At 53.3% G+C, this 19,599-nt stretch overlaps 7 protein-coding genes across 7 annotated transcripts; 3 read left to right on the forward strand and 4 right to left on the reverse strand.

Moving 5' to 3' along the window:
* Positions 1-31: 31 nt before the first annotated feature.
* Positions 32-1,105, forward strand: A1O5_06579 (uncharacterized protein; the record flags this gene model as incomplete). The annotated part of the gene is made up of 1 exon (XM_007747172.1): positions 32-1,105. The coding sequence occupies one exon, from the start codon at positions 32-34 to the stop codon at positions 1,103-1,105; it is 1,074 nt and encodes a 357-aa protein (XP_007745362.1).
* A 65-nt stretch (positions 1,106-1,170) lies between these two features.
* A1O5_06580 (YEATS domain-containing protein 4) lies at positions 1,171-1,917 on the reverse strand (the record flags this gene model as incomplete). The annotated part of the gene is made up of 1 exon (XM_007747173.1): positions 1,171-1,917. One exon carries the CDS (start codon positions 1,915-1,917, stop codon positions 1,171-1,173), a length of 747 nt encoding a protein of 248 aa, XP_007745363.1.
* Positions 1,918-2,423: 506 nt separating this feature from the next.
* On the forward strand, positions 2,424-3,911 carry A1O5_06581 (uncharacterized protein; the record flags this gene model as incomplete). Its single annotated transcript, XM_007747174.1, has 2 exons — positions 2,424-2,787; positions 2,845-3,911. 2 exons carry the CDS (start codon positions 2,424-2,426, stop codon positions 3,909-3,911), a joined length of 1,431 nt encoding a protein of 476 aa, XP_007745364.1.
* A 3,071-nt stretch (positions 3,912-6,982) lies between these two features.
* Positions 6,983-7,880, reverse strand: A1O5_06582 (uncharacterized protein; the record flags this gene model as incomplete). Its single annotated transcript, XM_007747175.1, has 2 exons — positions 6,983-7,682; positions 7,732-7,880. The coding sequence occupies 2 exons, from the start codon at positions 7,878-7,880 to the stop codon at positions 6,983-6,985; spliced, it is 849 nt and encodes a 282-aa protein (XP_007745365.1).
* A 4,554-nt stretch (positions 7,881-12,434) lies between these two features.
* A1O5_06583 (biphenyl-2,3-diol 1,2-dioxygenase) lies at positions 12,435-12,836 on the reverse strand (the record flags this gene model as incomplete). Its single annotated transcript, XM_007747176.1, has 1 exon — positions 12,435-12,836. The coding sequence occupies one exon, from the start codon at positions 12,834-12,836 to the stop codon at positions 12,435-12,437; it is 402 nt and encodes a 133-aa protein (XP_007745366.1).
* Positions 12,837-13,509: 673 nt separating this feature from the next.
* A1O5_06584 (uncharacterized protein) lies at positions 13,510-15,546 on the forward strand (the record flags this gene model as incomplete). The annotated part of the gene is made up of 1 exon (XM_007747177.1): positions 13,510-15,546. One exon carries the CDS (start codon positions 13,510-13,512, stop codon positions 15,544-15,546), a length of 2,037 nt encoding a protein of 678 aa, XP_007745367.1.
* A 1,408-nt stretch (positions 15,547-16,954) lies between these two features.
* Positions 16,955-18,637, reverse strand: A1O5_06585 (uncharacterized protein; the record flags this gene model as incomplete). The annotated part of the gene is made up of 1 exon (XM_007747178.1): positions 16,955-18,637. The coding sequence occupies one exon, from the start codon at positions 18,635-18,637 to the stop codon at positions 16,955-16,957; it is 1,683 nt and encodes a 560-aa protein (XP_007745368.1).
* Positions 18,638-19,599: the final 962 nt, after the last annotated feature.

The following is a 19,599-nucleotide window of genomic DNA, read 5'->3' on the forward strand; positions in this document are numbered from 1 at the left end:
GCTACGATCGACCTCGAAAACATATCTCGTTATGCCGCAAACAAGCCCACCCAGCATTCTCGTCATCGGCGCGGGCATCACTGGCCTTAGCACCGCAACTCTCCTCCAAAAGCACCTCTCAACTGCAAACATCACCATCGTCGCCGCCGAAACACCCAATACACCATCCCCATCAGTAGACTACGCTTCCATGTGGGCAGGTGCCCACTACCGCCCAATCCATCCACTCTCCACGGAACAACTCAAAGAGGAATTTAGGATGGGGGTTCGTACGGCGGAGGTCATGAAAGGTATCGCCCGAGAATTTCCAGATTCGGGAGTAGAATTCATGCCTGGGGTCGAGTACCTTGAGAATCCGCCCGAGGAGATTTTCAAAATCAGGAATGGGGACGTGTATGCTGGTGCAAATGATGAGTTCCGCATCCTGTCGCAGGATGCGTTGCCTCAAGGTGCAAAATGGGGATGTGAATACCAAAGTTATTGCGTCAATATTTCGATATATTGTCGCTGGTTGATGGGCCGATTTCTGGCGAACGGGGGACGAATTCTTCAACACCGCCTCTCTAACGCAGTTGACGCGTTCACCCTGGCGGACGGCGATCGAACTGGAGACGTCCCAGTGGTAGTGAACTGCTCTGGAAGAAATTTCGATCGTGATCCCAAAATGAAGATCATCCGTGGGCAGACAGTGCTGGTCAGACAGCAATACACCAAGACAATCACTCGACAGAACGCGGATGGGAGTTGGGCATTCTTGATACCACGGCCTCGACGTGGCGGGACGATTGTAGGCGGAACCAAGGAGGTCGATGATTGGGAGGCAACCGCACGGCCGGAGACCAGGGCAAAACTGCTTCAACAGTGTGTTGAGACGTTTCCTGACTTCGTCGACTCGGTGGAGAAATTTGAGGTGGTGCAAGATAATGTTGGTCGAAGGCCGTGGCGAGAAGGTGGCTATCGGATCGAAATCGAGTCCGTTGGACCCGGGAGAACTCTTGTCCACGGGTACGGCGCTGGTGGTCGAGGCTATGAGCTGAGCTGGGGTGCCGCTGAGAGAATACTTGAGCTGGTCAAGGAGTCTCTTGCTGCAAGGGCCAGGCTATGATTACCAAGGTCGTTGGAAACCCGCATAATATGTGACACTTTTCCTGTGACCACATTCGTATCTCTTCATTTCTTCTTCAAGGGCTTGCCCTCAGTCTTCTCCAGCTCTTGGAGTCTTGCCTCTTCTTTCGTAAGTTTTGCTTTCTCTTCCGCGATCAATCTCTGAACTTGCTTGACGGCTTCTCCCAGACGATCCAGCTCCTTACTTTCTTCTTCTTTGCTAAATTTGTTGCCTGGAGAATTTTTCATGGGAATCTCAGCGGTGGGCGGCGCCTTAATGGACCCCTTTCCAGCCTTTCCAGCCTTTCCAGCCTTTGACTTGCCCACTTGAGCACCTCCGGTCAGGATCTCGTAAAAAGCCTCCACGGGTTCGTTGAAGAGCACCTCTTCATAACAGACGCTGCTGATCAATGACCTGTCCTTCTTCTGCTGTTCAATGTCCCCGTAGTATGGGTGTAATTTCAGTCCGTGCCAGATCTGCTGCGGTTTCTCCGTACTCTCAGGCACAAAGTAGAACTTGATGGCGATCTCAAACTCGCCCCAGCCCGTCTCTTCCACCTCGAACGGGGGACTCTCGATCATGCGAACACTATTAGCGTAGGTGTCGTGGAGTTTGAACTGCACTTTTCGTAGCCAGTATGAAATGTCTTCATTGTTGATCCCGCGGACGAAAACTTTCCACTTGTGTGTATGATCGGGTGGCGCGTCCCTTGGACGATTTTCAGGGTCGAAGGGAATTGCTTCGGTGCCGTAGATGAAGGGACGATAGATTTGAACCCCGCGCACGCGCTTGGTTCCAGCGGGAGCAGGCATCTCGGGTGTGGCGCTTGATTCGGTTGTCTTTGAACTTCGAGAAAGATTTCAGGAGAATCTCCAGGACAGACCGGGGAAGTGGGCGAGTGTGTGCCTGGCAGTTCGGACATCGGAAATCACCCTTTGACCTTCATAAGTTGGGCAAGTAGAAATGGAAGTTGGGGGGTGGGTTGTAGCCGCGGAGAGGAAAGTTGCAAACGGTTTCCACCCGCAGGCTTGGCAGCCACAGTTGACTCCCTCTTCACACTCGCTTCGCTCAGCCTTATCCACACTCTGCAACCTGGATAACTAATTAGGGCGGCGTCACCCTCAACCCAATGCAGATGGGCCGTGACCAATTTTTACCCAGCCCGCGAAGCTTCTCCAGCAACCCCAACTTTACGCTTCAGCTGTTTTCTAAAGCCTAGATGGTCTTAGCTGCTCAAGTGGACAGAGAATCCAAAAGCTGGGGTGGGGCCTGAGGAATAGTTGATGTGTGGCGACGCACTCTTGAGACGTCTTGCGACATGTCCGGAGGGCCATGGAGGACGAGACTGAGGAATGAATTATGTCCTTCAATCCTTCGATTCCGATTCATATACCGCTCTTGGTCCTCGTCTCCTCTGCAGGCTGCGAAGAGAGGCCGGCTTCCCACTTACGCGAAACCAGCCAAACCGAAGACGCCGGGTGCTGCACTCGAGACGGTGGCTAAATCGGAGCAGACCTTGGGAAAGGATGGCTCCTACTACATCTCGCCCGACCTTGCCAGTGCATTGCACGGCCTAGGCTTCTTTTCGATTCCGACTGTCGTGAAGGTGCTAAGGCGTCTCTGTCAGGAACTGAAACAAGCTCCTCCTGCAAACGCCTTGCTATCCGCAACCACGCAACAGAGTATGTCAATATGCTCACTATGAGGACGACGTCGTCTGCTGACGCCTGTGGATTTAGGGTTCATCCAATTGTCAGAGGAAGGTCTGGGCTCTGCTGAGGTGGCTCTCATGCGGGATCCGCAGATTCTGCGCAAGGCGTTTCATTCATTGGGCCAGAATGCATTCCACACGCAAAACCGCAAAGGCCAGGAAGGCTGCGATGCCCTGCGCATGACATTCTTTGCGGGAGAGACCGATGCAGGTGTGGATGCTGCTGCTGCCGAAATCGCCCTAGGAAACGCAATGGGTCGACAGGAGAATCGCCTTTCTCCGCGAATCTCTGACTTTATCAAAGCCAAAGCACTCCAAAGGAGCGATTGGCGAGCAATAACACTGTACTTGGACGAAATGTCGACAAAAAGCGGCACCGAAGCAAGTGCACGAGAGAATTATAATCTTGCCAAAGATTTAGTCGACATGGTCGAACCCAGCAAGCAGCTCCGTCGTCAGAACCCGTCTCTCCTCCAGAATTACAAATTGCCGTGGAGGGTGCTTCATGATGCAGCGGACTCGTACTTGTCTTACCTGGATCAAGGTCCAGCTTACGACCAGGTCCAATCAGACCTCGAAAGTGCTATTCGAGATGGGCTGTTCAAGTTCTCGGACCTTGCAGCTGCTCCTTTTGCATTACGTCAGCCTGGTGTGATCGAAAAGCACTCAAAGGAGTGGCTTGAGCTTGCAACACAGTCCGCCAGCGCTGGCGACCCGGACTCGGCGCTGCAACTGGCATTCTATCACCTCCGTAAAGACGGATGGCGTCCCGTGGAGCCGAACAAGAAACGTCGAGACTGGACCGGCATCGAGTGGCTCGCGGTCAGCGCGGCGCTCTCGGCCCCCGAGACGGGATCAATGGCCGTAAAGTACCTCGGATTGGCCCATCTGTTGCGTGAACACGGATACGCGGATGAAGGCATATCGTGGATCGACTTTGCAAAGGAGAGCATCGGGGAGGCGGGCCTCGACCCCGAGAACAAGTGGCACAACTACCTCGGCGAGTTCCAGCAGGCTTGGAAGGACACGGACGAGTCTCTGAAGAAATACGAGAAATCCAGCAACGAGTTTCTGGCCCAGCTGGAGCAAACCTAGAGGGAGAGCGACATCTCTAATCTCGAGTGCCGCCCTGACACAGGAAAGAGATGGTCTCTGTGTCCTTGCGGACCAGCGACCTCTTCCGTGGTAGTCATAGACTTCAGTGAACCCTGCCCGCTCAACGCCCAACGGTAGCTCGCACGCACGCGACATTGTGCGTCCCAGGGATCGAGACGGACCCCCCCAAAAACGCCCATCTCGAATCAACCGGCTGTAAATCGGACACGATCAGCAGAATCAATCAGTCAACCAGTCAGCATTGAATCCAGACCCGTGACTCGCGCGAGTCCATGCCCTGCACGTTGAGTAGTCTCTCTCCACTGGATGAGACGCCCCCTTGGGAGCACGTACTAGATGGAGGCAGGCGACAGCGGCCTTCTTACTTGCCTGGACACATATAAACGAGCGAATTGGGAAGAAGGTGGATGAGCGGAACGCTGTTCATTTAACATCGCACATACCAAGTATATTGGTGAAGGGGAGAGGGGCGGGGAAAGGGAGGATCAAGGAAGGGCCAGGGCAAGAGGGGAAGAAACATTGAGAGAGGAAGTTGAGGCATTGCAGCTGTCAACGCATGACTACCTAACGATTTTCTAGAGCAGTTACATTCAGAAAGTGCAAAAAGCAGGCATGGCATATTAGCATAGCTTCTTCATTTCCGGCCACGCTAGCATTCTTCGACACAACACTGCCTGATGGTGTGACAAGGGACTTTAGCCGCTATAGGGGGTTTTTGTTTAGTAGGTAATGTCAACAGCTTAGAGAGGAGATATTTACCTCGAGTCCGCCAACCTCAGCCGCCATGGTCACCCATTCCGGGCTCAAAGACTCCGTGTCTCCGTTATTCTCAATAACATGAAATTCGGAGAGTTGGCCCGGGCGTGCTTGGTCAAGCGTGACGCCGCAGAAGGAAGTCAAGGTCGGTGAAGGTAGGTTCTTAAGTACAGGGCTCGGGTGGCGCATCTCGACGTCTGGCTCTGTAGGCCTTGAGTTCCAGTAATGGTCCAAACTGCAGTATGAACAGTGTTTTTTCGAAGGACTCTTGGGCTCGTGGTTGTTTCCAGTGTTGGGCAGATTGTAGGAGGGGAGTTCATCCATCTGGGAAGATGGGCCAGTATTTAAAGGAATGGCCGCACCAGCAGGTTGTGGCTGCCTTGTCTTGTCCATGCCCTGCAAGTTTTCTCCCGACTTGATGCTTGTCTCTGGGGGAAGTTTCAATCTCGACTGATGATCGCGCAATGTTTTCGTTACTGTTACCCCCGTCGTGAAAACAGTTGATAGAGTGATAAAGGGAAAGTAACACCAGCACGACCGTTGGGAGAGTATCTAAAATGTCTCTCTTTAAGTCATTGTGTCGAACAAGGGCCTACCACAAACATCTGGGAAATGGAATGGGTTCCCCTGGTTGCCACGTCTCACGCGTCATTCGATCTCCGCATTTGGAATCCAACATTCTCGCCGCCGGCGGCGGGTGCAATCTCTTTTGTCTCTACTGCTGGGACGTATTTTCTTTGTAGCGACGGCATCCTCTTCGGATCTGAGAGTATTGTGTAGGAGAGCTTTATAATGATTAGCCACTCTAGGGATAGATGCTGGACCTGGTCGGAATGCCACTAGCCTGATTCAGACTGGTCGCTTGGCGTCTTTTCGGGCATACCAGTACTGGGCGTCGGCTGTCTCTGCCTCCTTTTCCCCTTTCCTCTCTCCTCTCTCCTTTGCTCTTCCTTTGCTTGTAATGGCGTGCACTATTGATTTAAGTCATTACTCCAGTACCACCTGTTTACCACCTTCTCTTTGCCTTAGGAAAGCTGTCTCACTGCTTCTGAGAAATGTTGAATGTTGGTTCTCCGCGAGGAATGCATGCCTCTGTCTCCCCTTAGGGTCGACAGCGGACCCTTCACTAACCCGAGCTCTTCTTTCCGCCCCAAGCCATCCCATCACCATACCTGTAACCCCTCGCTCTTGCGATCGACTGCCCTCCTCCACTGGGTACTGCCTCGGGCGTGTGCTGGGGAGGCCAAGGAGGCTTGCCTTTGCCGGTTCACGTCTGACTAGTTAGGTTCTACGGTGGCGCAGATGAGCAAAGAAGGTAAAGTGGCTTGGGTTATGTGCAAATGATGGCGCGGCCCTTGGGCAGCGAGGCAGCCACACAAGAAATGCACTGTGGATGCATCTAGACCTGGCGGCGCTCTCCTCTTTTAGACGAGATCTAGACCGCGAAGCCAGCGCCAGTCAACAAGCAAGCATCCTTTACCGAGTAACTATGTACGTAGTACATGAGTGTAGCAGCACCAAGTCCTCCGTACTGTACGGGAGTACATGCGTACTTAGAACCGACTTCACACTCAGATTGGCCTCCGCAGCTCCTGCGTATGTACCCAACGTACTACGCACTCGTCCTGTATCACCACCCTGCGTAGGGCCGGTCCAATGCTTGACAGATACAGAACCCAGCAGTCTGGAAACCTTCCGACGGCTTCTTTCGCGCGTGGCTGGCTCTTCGACTTTCCAAACCTTGGTGCCGAGTTTCCGCTTTCCTTTGCCCCTTAATAACACTCACACGGCTGCAGGTCGTCGGCCGGAGGCTGTGGCACAAGCTGGGGACTCACTTTTCCACCTCCCAGCGCCTAGATCTCAGCTTCTTCAATTCCTCGCAGTGCTCGTTTGCGTCGGGAAAAAAAAAATAAAAAAGAACAATAATAATAACCCAAACGCTCAGGACTCCAGAACATGCAAGCCTTGCATCTTACATAATCTGTCTGCACCCTTTGACAAATCAAACTGCCACCCGTCTCGCACATCTCTCCATTGCCTGATCCCCTGTTGCCCGCCGGATGCGCTGTGAACATCCTCGTAAATGCCATTGTACTTTTGTCTGTTACTTCTGGTCATCCAAATTGTGCCCGCATTTCATTACCCAATGGCCAAAGGTAGGTCATGTATTGAAAACACCAGTAATCGTTCCATCATATGCCATCGTCGACCCGCCCCAAGAGAGCTTCCCCTGGCACCTCGAATGGGCCCGATGGAATCATTGCATTCACACCCGGGGCGAAAGTCATCCTTCATCACTCATTGTCATAGTCACCCGAATCTTCGTCGTCGGAATAGTCATCCCACGCAGCTCTCCTTCGCCTTTGTCCCTCCCTGATTCCTTTCTTCAGCTTGAGCGGGAACCCTGCGCCTCGGTCAAGGAGCCCTTTGACCAAGTTGGTGCTAGGCTGGACTTGGTCGAAATCCTTTGCGTTGACAGCTCGAAAGACTTGGCTGGTAACGACGTGATGAGCTGGCACCGTAGCGCCTACTCTCAGTAACGGAGGCTCCATCTTCATCAGCGTGAATTGCAACCGGTATTCGCCCGCTCTGCGAAGAGAGAGGTCAGCGAAAATGAAGAAGGCGCCGGGAATGTTGTGTGGCGCTCTTGGTAGTCTCCCTCGTGCGGTGGTGGGCAAAAACCTCGACGTAGGACTATGAGGGGGCGACACGGCATCTCTCGTTACGGGATGGGTTGGCATCGTGGGGGGATCAGGGTCATCAGCAGTATGAGTAGGACTTGCCACCGTAGTGCCCAAGAGCAGACGTTGCACTTCCTTTTGACCTTCTTCAGTGAAGTAAGACTGCGTGCTGACGTCTGAATTCACTGCAACTGCTCCAACTAGCCGGCAGAACACAACCCAGAAGGGGCATTTGATTTCTGCCACATCGTCCTCATTATCAGGGTCAAAGTCGTCCATCAATAACTGCACGATCGGTGGTGGATCAACTGCTCTGAGCGACTGATCAGCCATGAACAAGTCCAAGAGCTCTGGGGATCTACCTTCGATCCTTCCCATCAGGTCCAGCGCGCGCGGCTCGCGGTTGCTGTCTGATGTGCAGGTGACATCGCCGGGCAGTGTCGACAAGGGGCGGGCTAGGGTTCAAGGCCGCGGTCAGAGCTGCGTTCTGCACGGCTGGTGGTGATTCCATAATTGGAACAGTCGCAGGAGGGGCATCGTCAGCCAAAGCATCAGATACTGGACTGGAAGCCCTCCTTTCAGGTTGAGCCATTGGTTCCTGAAGTCGATTGAATGAGGTTGCAAACGGTGAAAGATCGTATGATGGCCTAAGACCATGATCAGTGATGATGAGACTCGCTAGAGCTTCCGCCATTACCTTCTGTCACTAAAAGGGCGAGTCTCTGGACTGTGGATCGGAGCACCGTATCTGGATGGCTGTGATGAGGGCGACCAAGCAGAGTCGTTTTCAGAACCATGCCCTGTCACAGGACGAGAAGAAGGTGCAATGTATAAAGGAGGGAACGGTGGAGGCGCCCGATTGCTTGGACTGTGAGGTGAAATCACAGGAGCTGCGAAATATGAAGGATGGTGTTGACGGTCAAGACTGCCTGGAGGTGGTATCGGGGATGGATAGGTGTACATAGCCTCTGGTGCAAATGCATCCGTGGTCAGGGAGAACGAGGGAGGATGCCGTGGTCCACTGAGCACACAGACTGAAGACGACGAACCATGTGCCGCTGGAGTCATGGTACCTGGAGAGAAGGCTGGCGCGAATGGCGACGGCAATGTCGCTCGATGCGTTGCCTCTTTAAATACCAGAGGGCCGCAGAGGACCGTAGAGGGCAGCTGGTCAACCTCGATCGACTTCTGGACCGAAAATCTTGTCGAGCACCACCCCTTGGCATCGCGGATGGCATTTAGCGAGGGCTCAGCTGGCGCAATTGGCGACCGGGGGGACGGTGCGCCACGACATTACATCCTGGGAGGTGATGTCGCTAGACGATGGGCAAGATGGGGAATAGCAGGAGCACTGGAGCAGTCGACAGATAGCCGTGGGGAAGAGGAGGGGTGTGGGAAGAGAGCGAGCGAGCGAGCACCGAGATTCGGAAGGGAGGGAGAACATGGGAAAATGGAACAGGAGGACAGGCTTGGACAGGGCAAGACAGGGTCGTCGGACTTCGCGCGGATTCTGGACGGTGGGCGAAAAAGAAGTTTGACGGTTTGTGCAGTAGCGGGTTTGCGAAGATGCCAGCACCAGCACCAGCACCAGCACCGCCGGGCCTTGCTTTGCGCAGTTGCAGTGGTCCGTGGTGAACCCCCGCCTCTCAGGGCTCAAGGCGGGCACACAGAGAGAGTGTGGCCAGTCGCAGATTTGTCGGGGATGCCAGGGTTATACGAGAGCTCCTTGTCATGTGGATGTGGTATCATGCCGCCTACATCCTCGACGGCGTCCACATGTGAAGAGGCTAGCTGAAAAGCCATCACCGTCACCATCATCACACATGACGACGGCAACACATGGATTATTGGAATAGATGGATGGAGAGATTCTCGCATGGCCGCGTTGAAAGGGTGATCGGCTGGTTATTAGGTTGGGACGTGCGAGAAGGAGCACGACCGATCGGCCTCCAAGACCGAAAAACCAAAAGTCCCAAAATGTAAAGAGTTGTCCGCTGTCCGCTGTCCGCAGTTCCGAAACTTGGATTTCTCTGGTGAATCCAAGAATGAACCTGTAGCTTTCGGCATGGTGCATGGGGGCGGGCTGCGTGGAAGGGTTAGTTTAGGCGAGCACGCCAACAGCGTTGAAGGGTTTGTTGATCAAAAAAGGTTGCCAAGTGGAGGTCGACGACACTAGAGGGAGGAGTAAACCCACGCCAGCCCCAAGCGACCTGCGAACTAAGGCCAAGGGGGGATTGGAAGCATGCATCGTGATACGAAAGGTGAGAGGGCAGCGAGGAGAGGAGAGCGATGGGAGTTTACCGGAGGAACAATGAACTGGGAAGAAAAGAGAACGAGTCGAGGGAGCGAGAGCATCGAGGACGGACCATCTGCGAGGTACTGGGGGGAACTGCTCGATACAGGAAAGCGACTAAGACGAGCGATGGGATAAGATTGGTGAAATGGTATGTACCTTGGTAGAATGGTACAAGGTAGGTCGGTCGGTCGGTAGGTACATGGCTAGGTGGGAGCTGTCATCCCGAATCCCGAAGTTGGAGGGCGAGTGACAAACCATTCACTGCCCCATCAGCAGTGACCGCCATCACCACCAGCTCTCACTCTCCTCCCTCCTCCCTCCTCGGTGCTCAGGTCCCTCAATGCTCCATCAGCTGCCCAACAGACCTTCTAGCTCTGATCGCTCTAGCTGCGAAACACTGGCACGCCCTCTCACTGCTGGGTGGTGTAGCACGCTGCCCCGACCCGAAACCGAAACCCGTTGAAGGAGCTGTATGAAACCATACAACCTTGGACGCATTGGCAGGCACGTCATCCACCCCTCGGTGATATTTACTAACTTATTAGTTGGTCTCCAGCAGACGAGCGCTCGTCGCCCACTCCCTCCCGGCCTCATTATAAACGGACTGCCGGGCAGCACGCGTGGAAGATCGGTTCCCAAAGCACACTGGACAAGGATCCTCCTTGAACCATGGCCGGGGGGTTGTTTTCAACACAATGACAATAACTTGGGAGGAACTGAGAGAGGAGGCGCTGGAGGAGTCCCGCTAATGTATGGATGGCATTCTCACCATCCTCACCAGCATCATCCCCAAGCCCCAGAACGGGCGGCTCGCAAGTTTCGGCTCCGCAAAGGCGATGGGGTGGTAATTGACTGACAGACCTAGACACCCAGGTTGACTAGGGCAAGGTTCATCACCAGCGTGAATTGATGTCGCTGCAACCTGCAGGAACCCATGCACGGCTCAACATGGTCATATCCCAATCACGACCGATCCCACTGACGTGCAAACAAGGGCACTATGGACGGAATAATCGAGTCCCAACGCAGCCAACGCGACAATTGGCGGAGTTGAAGACCAAGGTTCAAGCCATGACCCAACGCTTCCCGCCTTGGAGCCGCTCCTATATTCGGACCTTTTGATTGCTGGAACATACTCCCATGTCTTCCCATGGATGAATACTTACACTTTCCGGTGGTAGAGAACCTTGCTCCAAGGGTAAGAAAAAGACGAGCTTCTGGGGAAGACACCACGGGCCAACCACCCGGAAGATCTAAGCGCTGAGTGCAAAGCTAAGTAGGACCACATGTTGGTGCCCTAAGCACTGCACTGCATACTGCATACTAGGGAAAAGTACCGAGTACGGACGACCGGGTTTTAGCAACTTGGGAACAACAACCCCTGGCCTCTGCTGGCCTCTGTTGATCCATTGCTGCCAAGGACCAACGACATCCAAAGGTGAACCAAGCGACCAACTTTCCCGAGGGACAATCATGAAGGATGATGGCACGAGCGTCGATACTTCTGCCACTCTCTTGGAGACCTTGAATGAACACAAAAAGAGATGTGCGGTGCCGTGATCTCGGTTATCGTTTCCAGACACAAGATCCTTGGCCGGCGACGGGCCAGAGACCCCAATTTTGATCCTCACCAAACAGGTTAGGGGCCGAGTCCCCCAGATGCAAAATTGCGGGCGCAGTTCAATAACTCGGTCATCTATGTATCCCGGCTCTCCCCGCTGGGTGTACTAGCCAAATGATCAACTCTTTTGGGCTTCAACACCATCAACACTAATTGGACGCCACCTAAAGGTCTCGAAAGCCCTGAAGTTATCAAATGCAAACCTGAGGCATGGGCAAATCAGATGCGTTCCGACTGGCCAGACTTCCAGGGCTCTTTTACAGTAACCCATTTACCAGCAGAGCTTTAACCTATTTCGAATCAAAGCCTGCAGGTGTACGAGGTATTACGTATCCTCATGCGCACCAAGTGGCGAGTAACACGGCAACGTTCAAGTAGGACGACGACAATTCTTGAATAGGCTGAATATCCCACACAAGCTGGTATGCACGAGTCCATCTGAGCTATAGTGTTGACGCTCGACGCAGCTGCGCGACATAGGTTAGGCATCAAGTGTCCCGAGAACCAAGTCTCGGCTCTTCATGACAACCCTCGTCTTGCGGCGGTCACTGTTCCGGTTCTCGTATCCAGGGCGCCAGGCCTGGTCGGACTTGTTTTATCCCAGTCACGTCTTCTGCGGTAGTCGTGTGTGGGCTCGGTTCTCCCGCCCCTCCTCAGCCGCCCTCCGGCTACATCATAAACCTCGCCACCTAGCTCATTGCTCTCCATCATGCCAACCTTTCGAGAGGGGAAGGTTTGCTAAACCGCTATCACGGCTCGTTTCGTCGACCAGCAGCCGGACAATGGCCTTAGCGTTCAAGACGATGCTTCACGTGGCGGGAACGCTGAACGAATGAGTAACGACGTCATGACAGTTCAGCTAAATGCGAGGCGGGTGAGTTCTGAACTTTGCCCAAGAAAAATCGGGGCATCAAATCGAATATGGTTTCTTTCCAGGAGGTTGGTGAGAACCTCGACCTAATGGCGGCATGCCTACCCGTCCTTGCAATGGTCAATACCATACCTCCTCGCTTCCACCACCTCGACAATTTAGATCAAGTTCGACAGTCTGGAACAGCCCATTGGGGACGATGATCAGCCCAGGGCTCAGAAATCCGAATTCTTGGACTTCGAAGAAGGCTAAGGTTGTTTGTTGCGTGTGCCCACACTTACTCGATCAAATTACCATCAGGATCTCTGAGATAGACGCTCCGCAGCTTCCCCTGGGCTCCAGTCCTCTCAACCACGTTACCACCTTCAAGCACACTGATCCCTTTCTCCTTGAGCCGATCCAGGACCCCGACCACATCGTCCTCCACCAGAAAGCACAAGTCACCGCTCCCTGGCTGGACGCGCTCCGCTTTGGGTTCAAATTCTTTTCCAGTTTGGTGTAGGTTGATTTTCTGGTTGCCAAAGTTCAGAGCGTGCCGGGTGATGCTGGGATCGGTGGCCGCAGGGAATGAGGTGTGCTGCATCCCACAGACATCCTGGTAGAATTTGATGGTGGCGTCAATGTCCTTGACCGTCAGGACGAGATGATCTAGGGACTTGACTTTGGCTACTGAGGCCATGATGCTGCGCTGGGATTCGATTCAGAAGTTGTTGGTGACGACCACGAGCAAGGAGAGGATGTGCTGCCGCCTGAGAGCAGTAGAGGATGGTATCCATGCGGGAGTTGTGTTTGTACACATGGGCCAACGAGGACGGATGCCCCGCCTTTTGTCAGCCAACAAATTGGAGAAAGACGTTCCTCTGCCGCCTTTTGCATGATGCGGGAGTTACACCGATGGCATTTGGTGAGGGTCAGTACCTGGATCCGCGGACAATGTGCCGAAGCCGTCTTCTTTGGCGGGCGGGATGTCATGTTTCTTGATGGAGCAAACAGACACTGAACAATATCGTGAGCAACAAAGCCGGGAAGAGGAAGAGAGAGGCTAGCATGGATGTACTGTACATATGTACCTACATATATATGTACGTGATAGAGATAAGATAAGATCAAGTCAACCTCGACATTCACTGAACAATTCGAGGTACATACCAAGAGGTACATTCTGTATTAGGCACTCAAGGCACTATTCACCGACTCCTCGTATTCTGTGTGACACCAAATTCCCATCCTCTTTTCACACACGCTCCTTTTTTTTTTCTTTCTTGGAGCTCCAATTCTGCCAGTTATGTTTTCCATTACAATGGTGGCAACCAGGTTCCAGGATGGCAGAGTACATTCCTCTACCTGCAGCAATGGGTGCAGCATCCTTTCCCACAGCCGCAATGTTGCCATCCAAGAATTCTAGAACCCCTTCCATGAGCCCGCTCGCCTGTGAGAAAAAGGCCCCTACACCTCAAACTGGATTTTTCAACCTCATCCTCAATCACTCACAAGATCATGCTGCAGGGACCTCTGATCCGCCTCGAGAGGAGTTACGCTCTGGAGGCAGGCAACTGAAACAATGGATCTCGCAGCCTCAGCCAGCAATCTTTGGACCTACCTACCAGCCAGGCCCTCAAGGCGTGCTCGAGCATACTTTTCCCAACAATGAAGCGCGACAATGGATCTCGCATCGCCAGCCAGCAGCCTTCGCACCTACCCACCAGTCGGGCCCCCAAGGCCTGCCCGAGCATATCTTCCTCAAGAATGAAGCCGCAACTACGCAACCTGTGGATCGAAGGGCCCTGCAAAGAATGTCCCAGCATGTTCGAGAAGGACAGGCTACACCTGCAGCCAGCCCGAAGCGCCCGGCCTCACCACCCTCCGGATGGGCATGTGTCAGGAAACGAAGGCAATTCGGTAGCGAAGACCGTAAGGACACGATACCCGAAGCTGAAATCTCTATGAACCAGCGTGCCGATGCCGTCTCTATGAATGCGGCTGATGAACGTGGTGGAGATGATGGCGCCCCCGTAGTGTTCTGCGGCGCCCCGGCTGCTCGACGAGCCTTGGGGATGTCAAATCCTTCCTTCCAGCATGCCAATTGTCAAGGCTGGACTGTAATGGAGGATATGGGCCGCGCACAGGCTTCTACTATGATAACGCCAGTGCCGAGACGCTTCTCAAATTCTGTCAAAGATCTTCTGAACACGACGGTGATCACTACAACACCAAGAACAATCGAGGTCCCGGCACCAACACTCGTCTCAGGCAACCTAATCGCCAGTAAAGATGATTCTCTGGATACGGGAGTGATCTCAACAGCACCAAGAACAAATGAGAATGACCAAGCACCGAAACCCGTCCCAGGCAAACTCATTGCCAATAAGGATGATCTTTCGGACATGACAGTGGTCGCCAGAGAACTAGGAAGATGCGAGAGCTCTGCACCCGCCCATTCCACAGCAAACCCAGACAAAAATGAAACAGAGCCCCAGGCCCCCCAAAATGCCGACACAGGCCCCGAAAGCGTCGACATAAGCTCTGAAAATGTTGACGTAGACTTTGAAAATGTCGACACCAGCACTCAGTTACCGTCCTTGCAGCCGCCATTTGGAGAGGTTTTTACATCCAACCACTCACCACCTGCCCAAGAGCCGAATGTAGAAGAGGAAGATCTATATGCGGCACACACCCAACTCCCCTTATCTCACGAGCTGATTGTGGTTTCCGATGGCCTCTCCGTTGCGAACTTAGAGGCACCATCTCCACAACTCGCCCAAGAGGAGAACCTAGAAGAGCAAGATCTCCATGTGGTGAACTTTTCAGCCCCCCAGTCTCAAGAGTCGAGCGTGGTTTCCGATCGCCCTCTTATCACGAGCTTAGAGACGCCATCTCCGCCACCCACCCAAGAGTTGAGTCTGGAAGAGCAAAATCTACAAACGGTGAACAACCTAACTCCCCTGTCTCAGGAGCCGCCTGTGGTTTTCGACGTTCCTCTTCGTACGAATGTAGAGGCACCAACTCCGCCATCACAAGGAGTGACTGAACCAGAAGTAACCACTGGAGCCATCGCCATAGTCCCTGCGTCGGAAAGTCAAGCACAAGGGACGCCAGAAGTCCCAGCAAACACGGCCGGTGCATTTCTAGGCTTGGGCGCAACGGATCCGGCTGATGGGTCCACTCGCAATAAAACAATCAAGGATGTTTCGGTGGAAACGTCAATCCCCAAGACCCCTGCTCCTCGGGCCCGTCCGCTCCCTCGAAAGTCTCTTCATAAACAAGATGTCTTGTCAAAACCGACGCCGACATCGCTCCAACAATACAGAACCCGACTTTTGAACCGGAATCCCCGAACTGCGAATTGGGGTGCGCCTGGGGCTCGGAAGAAAAAGTTCGTCGGAGTGTAAAAGTTGCAGCGTTGCAATGTTTTCTGAAGTGGCGGACAGCCAAAATCGTGAGGATGCATGCGGCTGAATTCATGTCTCTCGCTCTCGATCTCCGCCCGTCGTGGTCCATGTTCGGGAGGCTGGATGCCGAAGGGGCGAGATCATGACGACCATCCTTTCCGGTATCTCGCAGCAAAGATCCTGGGAAGGCTGGAGAAATGTTCATCAGCACATTCATCACATTCGTTTTCCGCAAACCACGCGGGAAAATGGGGCCAAAGGGCATTGGGGGAGAAAAACGAAAAGAAAAAAAAAAAAAAAAGGGTCAAGGCGTTGGGCAGCATTGCATTTACTCTCTCGGGCCCAGTCCATCTTCAATGTGTGTGAGTTGAGAGAATTGTGAGCGTCGATCGCCTCGGGTAGCAAATCAGGATTCTGCCATCCCAGATCGGCGTCCTTTGCGCCTCAGTGGCCCCAACTCTGGAGAGAGAAAAAAAGGACGTATCTGTAAAGATGCACTGCATGTAGAGTGGTACGTGCTTTCTGTGTGACGCGAGGCTAGACTACTGCAGGCCAGGGCAGGGAAAGGCGAGACAGGGAAAGGCAAGGCAAGGCAAGGCAGGGTAGGAAAAATACGAGGTTCAGCAGCGCAGATTCTGAGAGGCGGGATTTCGGTCAGGATGAACGTAATACGCAGGCAATATGGTAACACGAATGGGTGTGCACACATGTATATCCGCAGTTATGTAGCATGGGACATTGAGAATCATTCCATCCACCCTCCAGCCTCCCAGCCTTGACCAATCCGGCAGCAACGCGCCAATCTGGTCGAGAGATTCCCGAATTCGAACTCGGCATCGGGGAGGCGGATTTTGGACGCTATGCTATGCTATGCTATGCTATGCCATACTATACTATGCCAGACTATGCTATGCCGTGCTATCACATGCTATACTTTGTTACAAGGGTGGCGTGGAAGTCAAGTATCTATGTAGGCTATGAGACTCGGCACCGCCATCTGTCTGTTTATCTGGTCCGCCTGATTCGTTATTTGTATGTCCGGGAATCGATCGAGCGATTCATTAGAGGAAAAGGAAAAGGAAGAGGAAGAGGAAGAGTGCTCAGGCAAATATAAGAGTAAACGGATGAATGAATAGTGTACATCATATAGATATGTGTGTGTGTGTATATATGATATTACACGGCATGGTGTGGAATTACGTTTTCCTCCCTTACTTACAAGGTACTTCGTCGCGACGTGACATCGTTATATTACATGATATTCCAATAGAACAGTGGCGTTCTTCGAACAAGAATCCAGAAAAATAAAAAAAAGGGGGGAGGAATAGTACATGATACTAGACACGCAGAAGAAGATGACGGACGAATTCCTGCTCCTTTTTCCATTTCAATTCCGCGCAAGGCTATTTCAACACGCTCCGCCCCGACCCGTGACCGCTCGGACCGCGAGAGTCTCGATCCTCTTCGCGTAAAGGTCCATCGAATGGACGAGGGGATCGCCAAAGACGACTTGTCGGAGCTGCTCATCTTTGACCAGAGAGGCAGTCACGTCCGCCTCCTTCGCACCAGGGCGGTCCGGCACACGGAGTACCACGAGACGACCTGCATTCGACAATGTCGCAGCGGGGACGTCCCACCATAACTTCCTCAGTGGGATGGACGGATGTTTGGATTTCGGGGGTTTAGGTTTCTTCGGCGCGGGTGTGAGTGAGAGGTCGAGTCTCGACATAGACGCCCCAAGCGCCGTCAGCGTCGATACTGAGTACGGCTTCGGTTGGTCGGACGGCAGCAAGGATGGGATTGGTCGCGAAAGGAGGTCAACCAGGCTCTTTACGTATGCCTTCTCCGCGCGTACAACGGGATCGCCCTCGTTCAGAAATGAGTGGAACAGGCATTTGCGTAATCGTCCATCAGCAGTTTCGGGCTTTTGTAGCGGCAAGAGAGTGACAGGGGGAGCTCCGAACGTGACACAATGGACTCTCTTAAAACAGCCCGTGAGGATGTTGAGTTCGGATTGAACGGTCTCGGCCAGCATGTGGGCGTATAATAGGCTCGCTACGGCTCCGCCGGCAGAATGGCCCGTGATGAGAAGGGAGCAGCTAGATCGAGATGGGTTCTCCTCCAATAAGTGACGAAGTCGAGCTGCAATTGGCTTGATCATGGCTCTTGCGACTCGCAGAAAACCCGAGTGGCAGAGATTCCCCTGGTCGTCCAGAAATCCGACCGGCGACACGGGTTCGGTATCAAAGTTGACGCCCCAATCGCGCACACTGAACAAACTTGTTCCACGGATGGCGAAGACGATGGTCTTCTTGTCATCGCACGGGATCGACTTGATCACCATGGCCTTTGTGCCTAGGCGGCCATCTGCCGAGACAAAGTCCTTGCGTTCTGAGCAGGATTGGGGAGAGGTGTATGCGCTGTTTGAGTATTGTGCCGCGAGACACAGGAGCGGCCATGTTGGGATGTAGACTCGAAATGGTTGCAGAGACACGGGCAGTCGAGAGTTCATGTACAGGTCAAGTTTAGAGAAGACGTTCGTCTGCTTCTGTTGTGGGTGTTTCCTCTGTCTCGGTTGCATCTTCTCAACGCCTCCAAGTGCCCGCGTCAAATCCCGATCCGTTGTCTGTGTCTCTGCAAATTCTGGGGAGGGGTACTCTCCCACGGTGATCATCAGCTCTTTTTCTGACCCTGAAAATGCATCTTCATCAATGAGCGATATGACATTGCCTAACTTGTCGTCAATCCTGTCTTGCAACTCAATAGGCATGGGAGCTCTCGGAGGGCCAACGTCCACATAGTTGGATGAGGGATGTGACCATGTATGCTGAGGTCGCAAAGGCATCGTTCTGTATTCTGGCTGGATGCTCTGACCCGGCGGTAGAGAGATGGTCGAGGTCATATAAGGATACGAGGCTGGCGTGAAGTGCGTCGCAGGCTGCGGTGTCCATTGAGGCTGTGGCTCTCCGTAGATGGCGGCAGAGGTATTCAGAGCATAGAGCGGGGGGTTTGGAGGACCGACCGGAAGATGCGCAGCTGGAGGTTCAGCATATCGGCGGCGCTTGCAGGCATCACTGAAGAAAAAGGGCATTCTGAGGAAACCAACTGGTGCGTAGATTGGTCTGGATTCATGTCGAAGAGCGCGAGGTAGGGGATGTTGCTTTGGACTCACACAACTGGTTGCCCATGAGCGGGGATGAAGCTCTCAAGTACTAGTCTCACAGTCTCATTTCACTCTCACTCCATGTTGCCTTGTTGCCTTCGTTTGCCCGGCCGGCGCAAGCCAGTGTCAGCCGCCCAAGAAGCTCGGAAGTGTCGGGTTCCCGCGTCTGCGCCACGCTGGAGACCCAATCATTACGGCGCAGTGCCATGTTTGCATAGGATCGTCAGTTGAATTTGGCCGTGTGCGTGCAGTGATAGGCGCAAACCTGACCTTGGTTGACATACTCTAACGAGCCCGATAGCCGCAAGAGGTAAGCCTCTGTGACATTTTTAGTTGGTGATCTTCGCCCAAGAGGAATCGATGATATCGATTAGAGGCTCGTCTGATGGCTTGCCCCTGAATGCAGTGCTTTAGGCGCTGTCTCTGGGGGTTAACGCCCACCGACGCCTAAGGCTACGAGTTATTACGAGCAGCCGAACCCCAGCTCCGACTGACTTCGCCCCTCCCCTCTATGGAGTAATGATTGTCGAGAAAGTTGGGAACACATCAAATACCATTCTGCTGCTGCCACCTTGGAAAAAGAAATCTAGGATGAAATTGCATTCGTGCCGTCCTGAAGGGCCGCATGTACGAGGTACAAGAGCCCTTCTTTAAGTCTTCGCTGACAGACAGATGATATCGAGAGCCGCTGAAGCACAAGGTAATGTCCAACATTTGACGAACACTGTCACCTAGTTGAAATAGGAACGCACTTATCCTAAAGCAACGCCTTGGTTCATCCCGTCACAGGTGAGTGTCCCTCTTCAAATCCTTGAAGATGAATTGCATTGTCATACCACTACGTGCCCGAGTAATAACTCGTATGACCTTGGTCAAATTCGGTAGTCGTC

Source organism: Cladophialophora psammophila (assembly GCF_000585535.1).
Source record: "Cladophialophora psammophila CBS 110553 chromosome Unknown aczJe-supercont1.9, whole genome shotgun sequence".
NCBI classification, from domain to species: domain Eukaryota; kingdom Fungi; phylum Ascomycota; class Eurotiomycetes; order Chaetothyriales; family Herpotrichiellaceae; genus Cladophialophora; species Cladophialophora psammophila.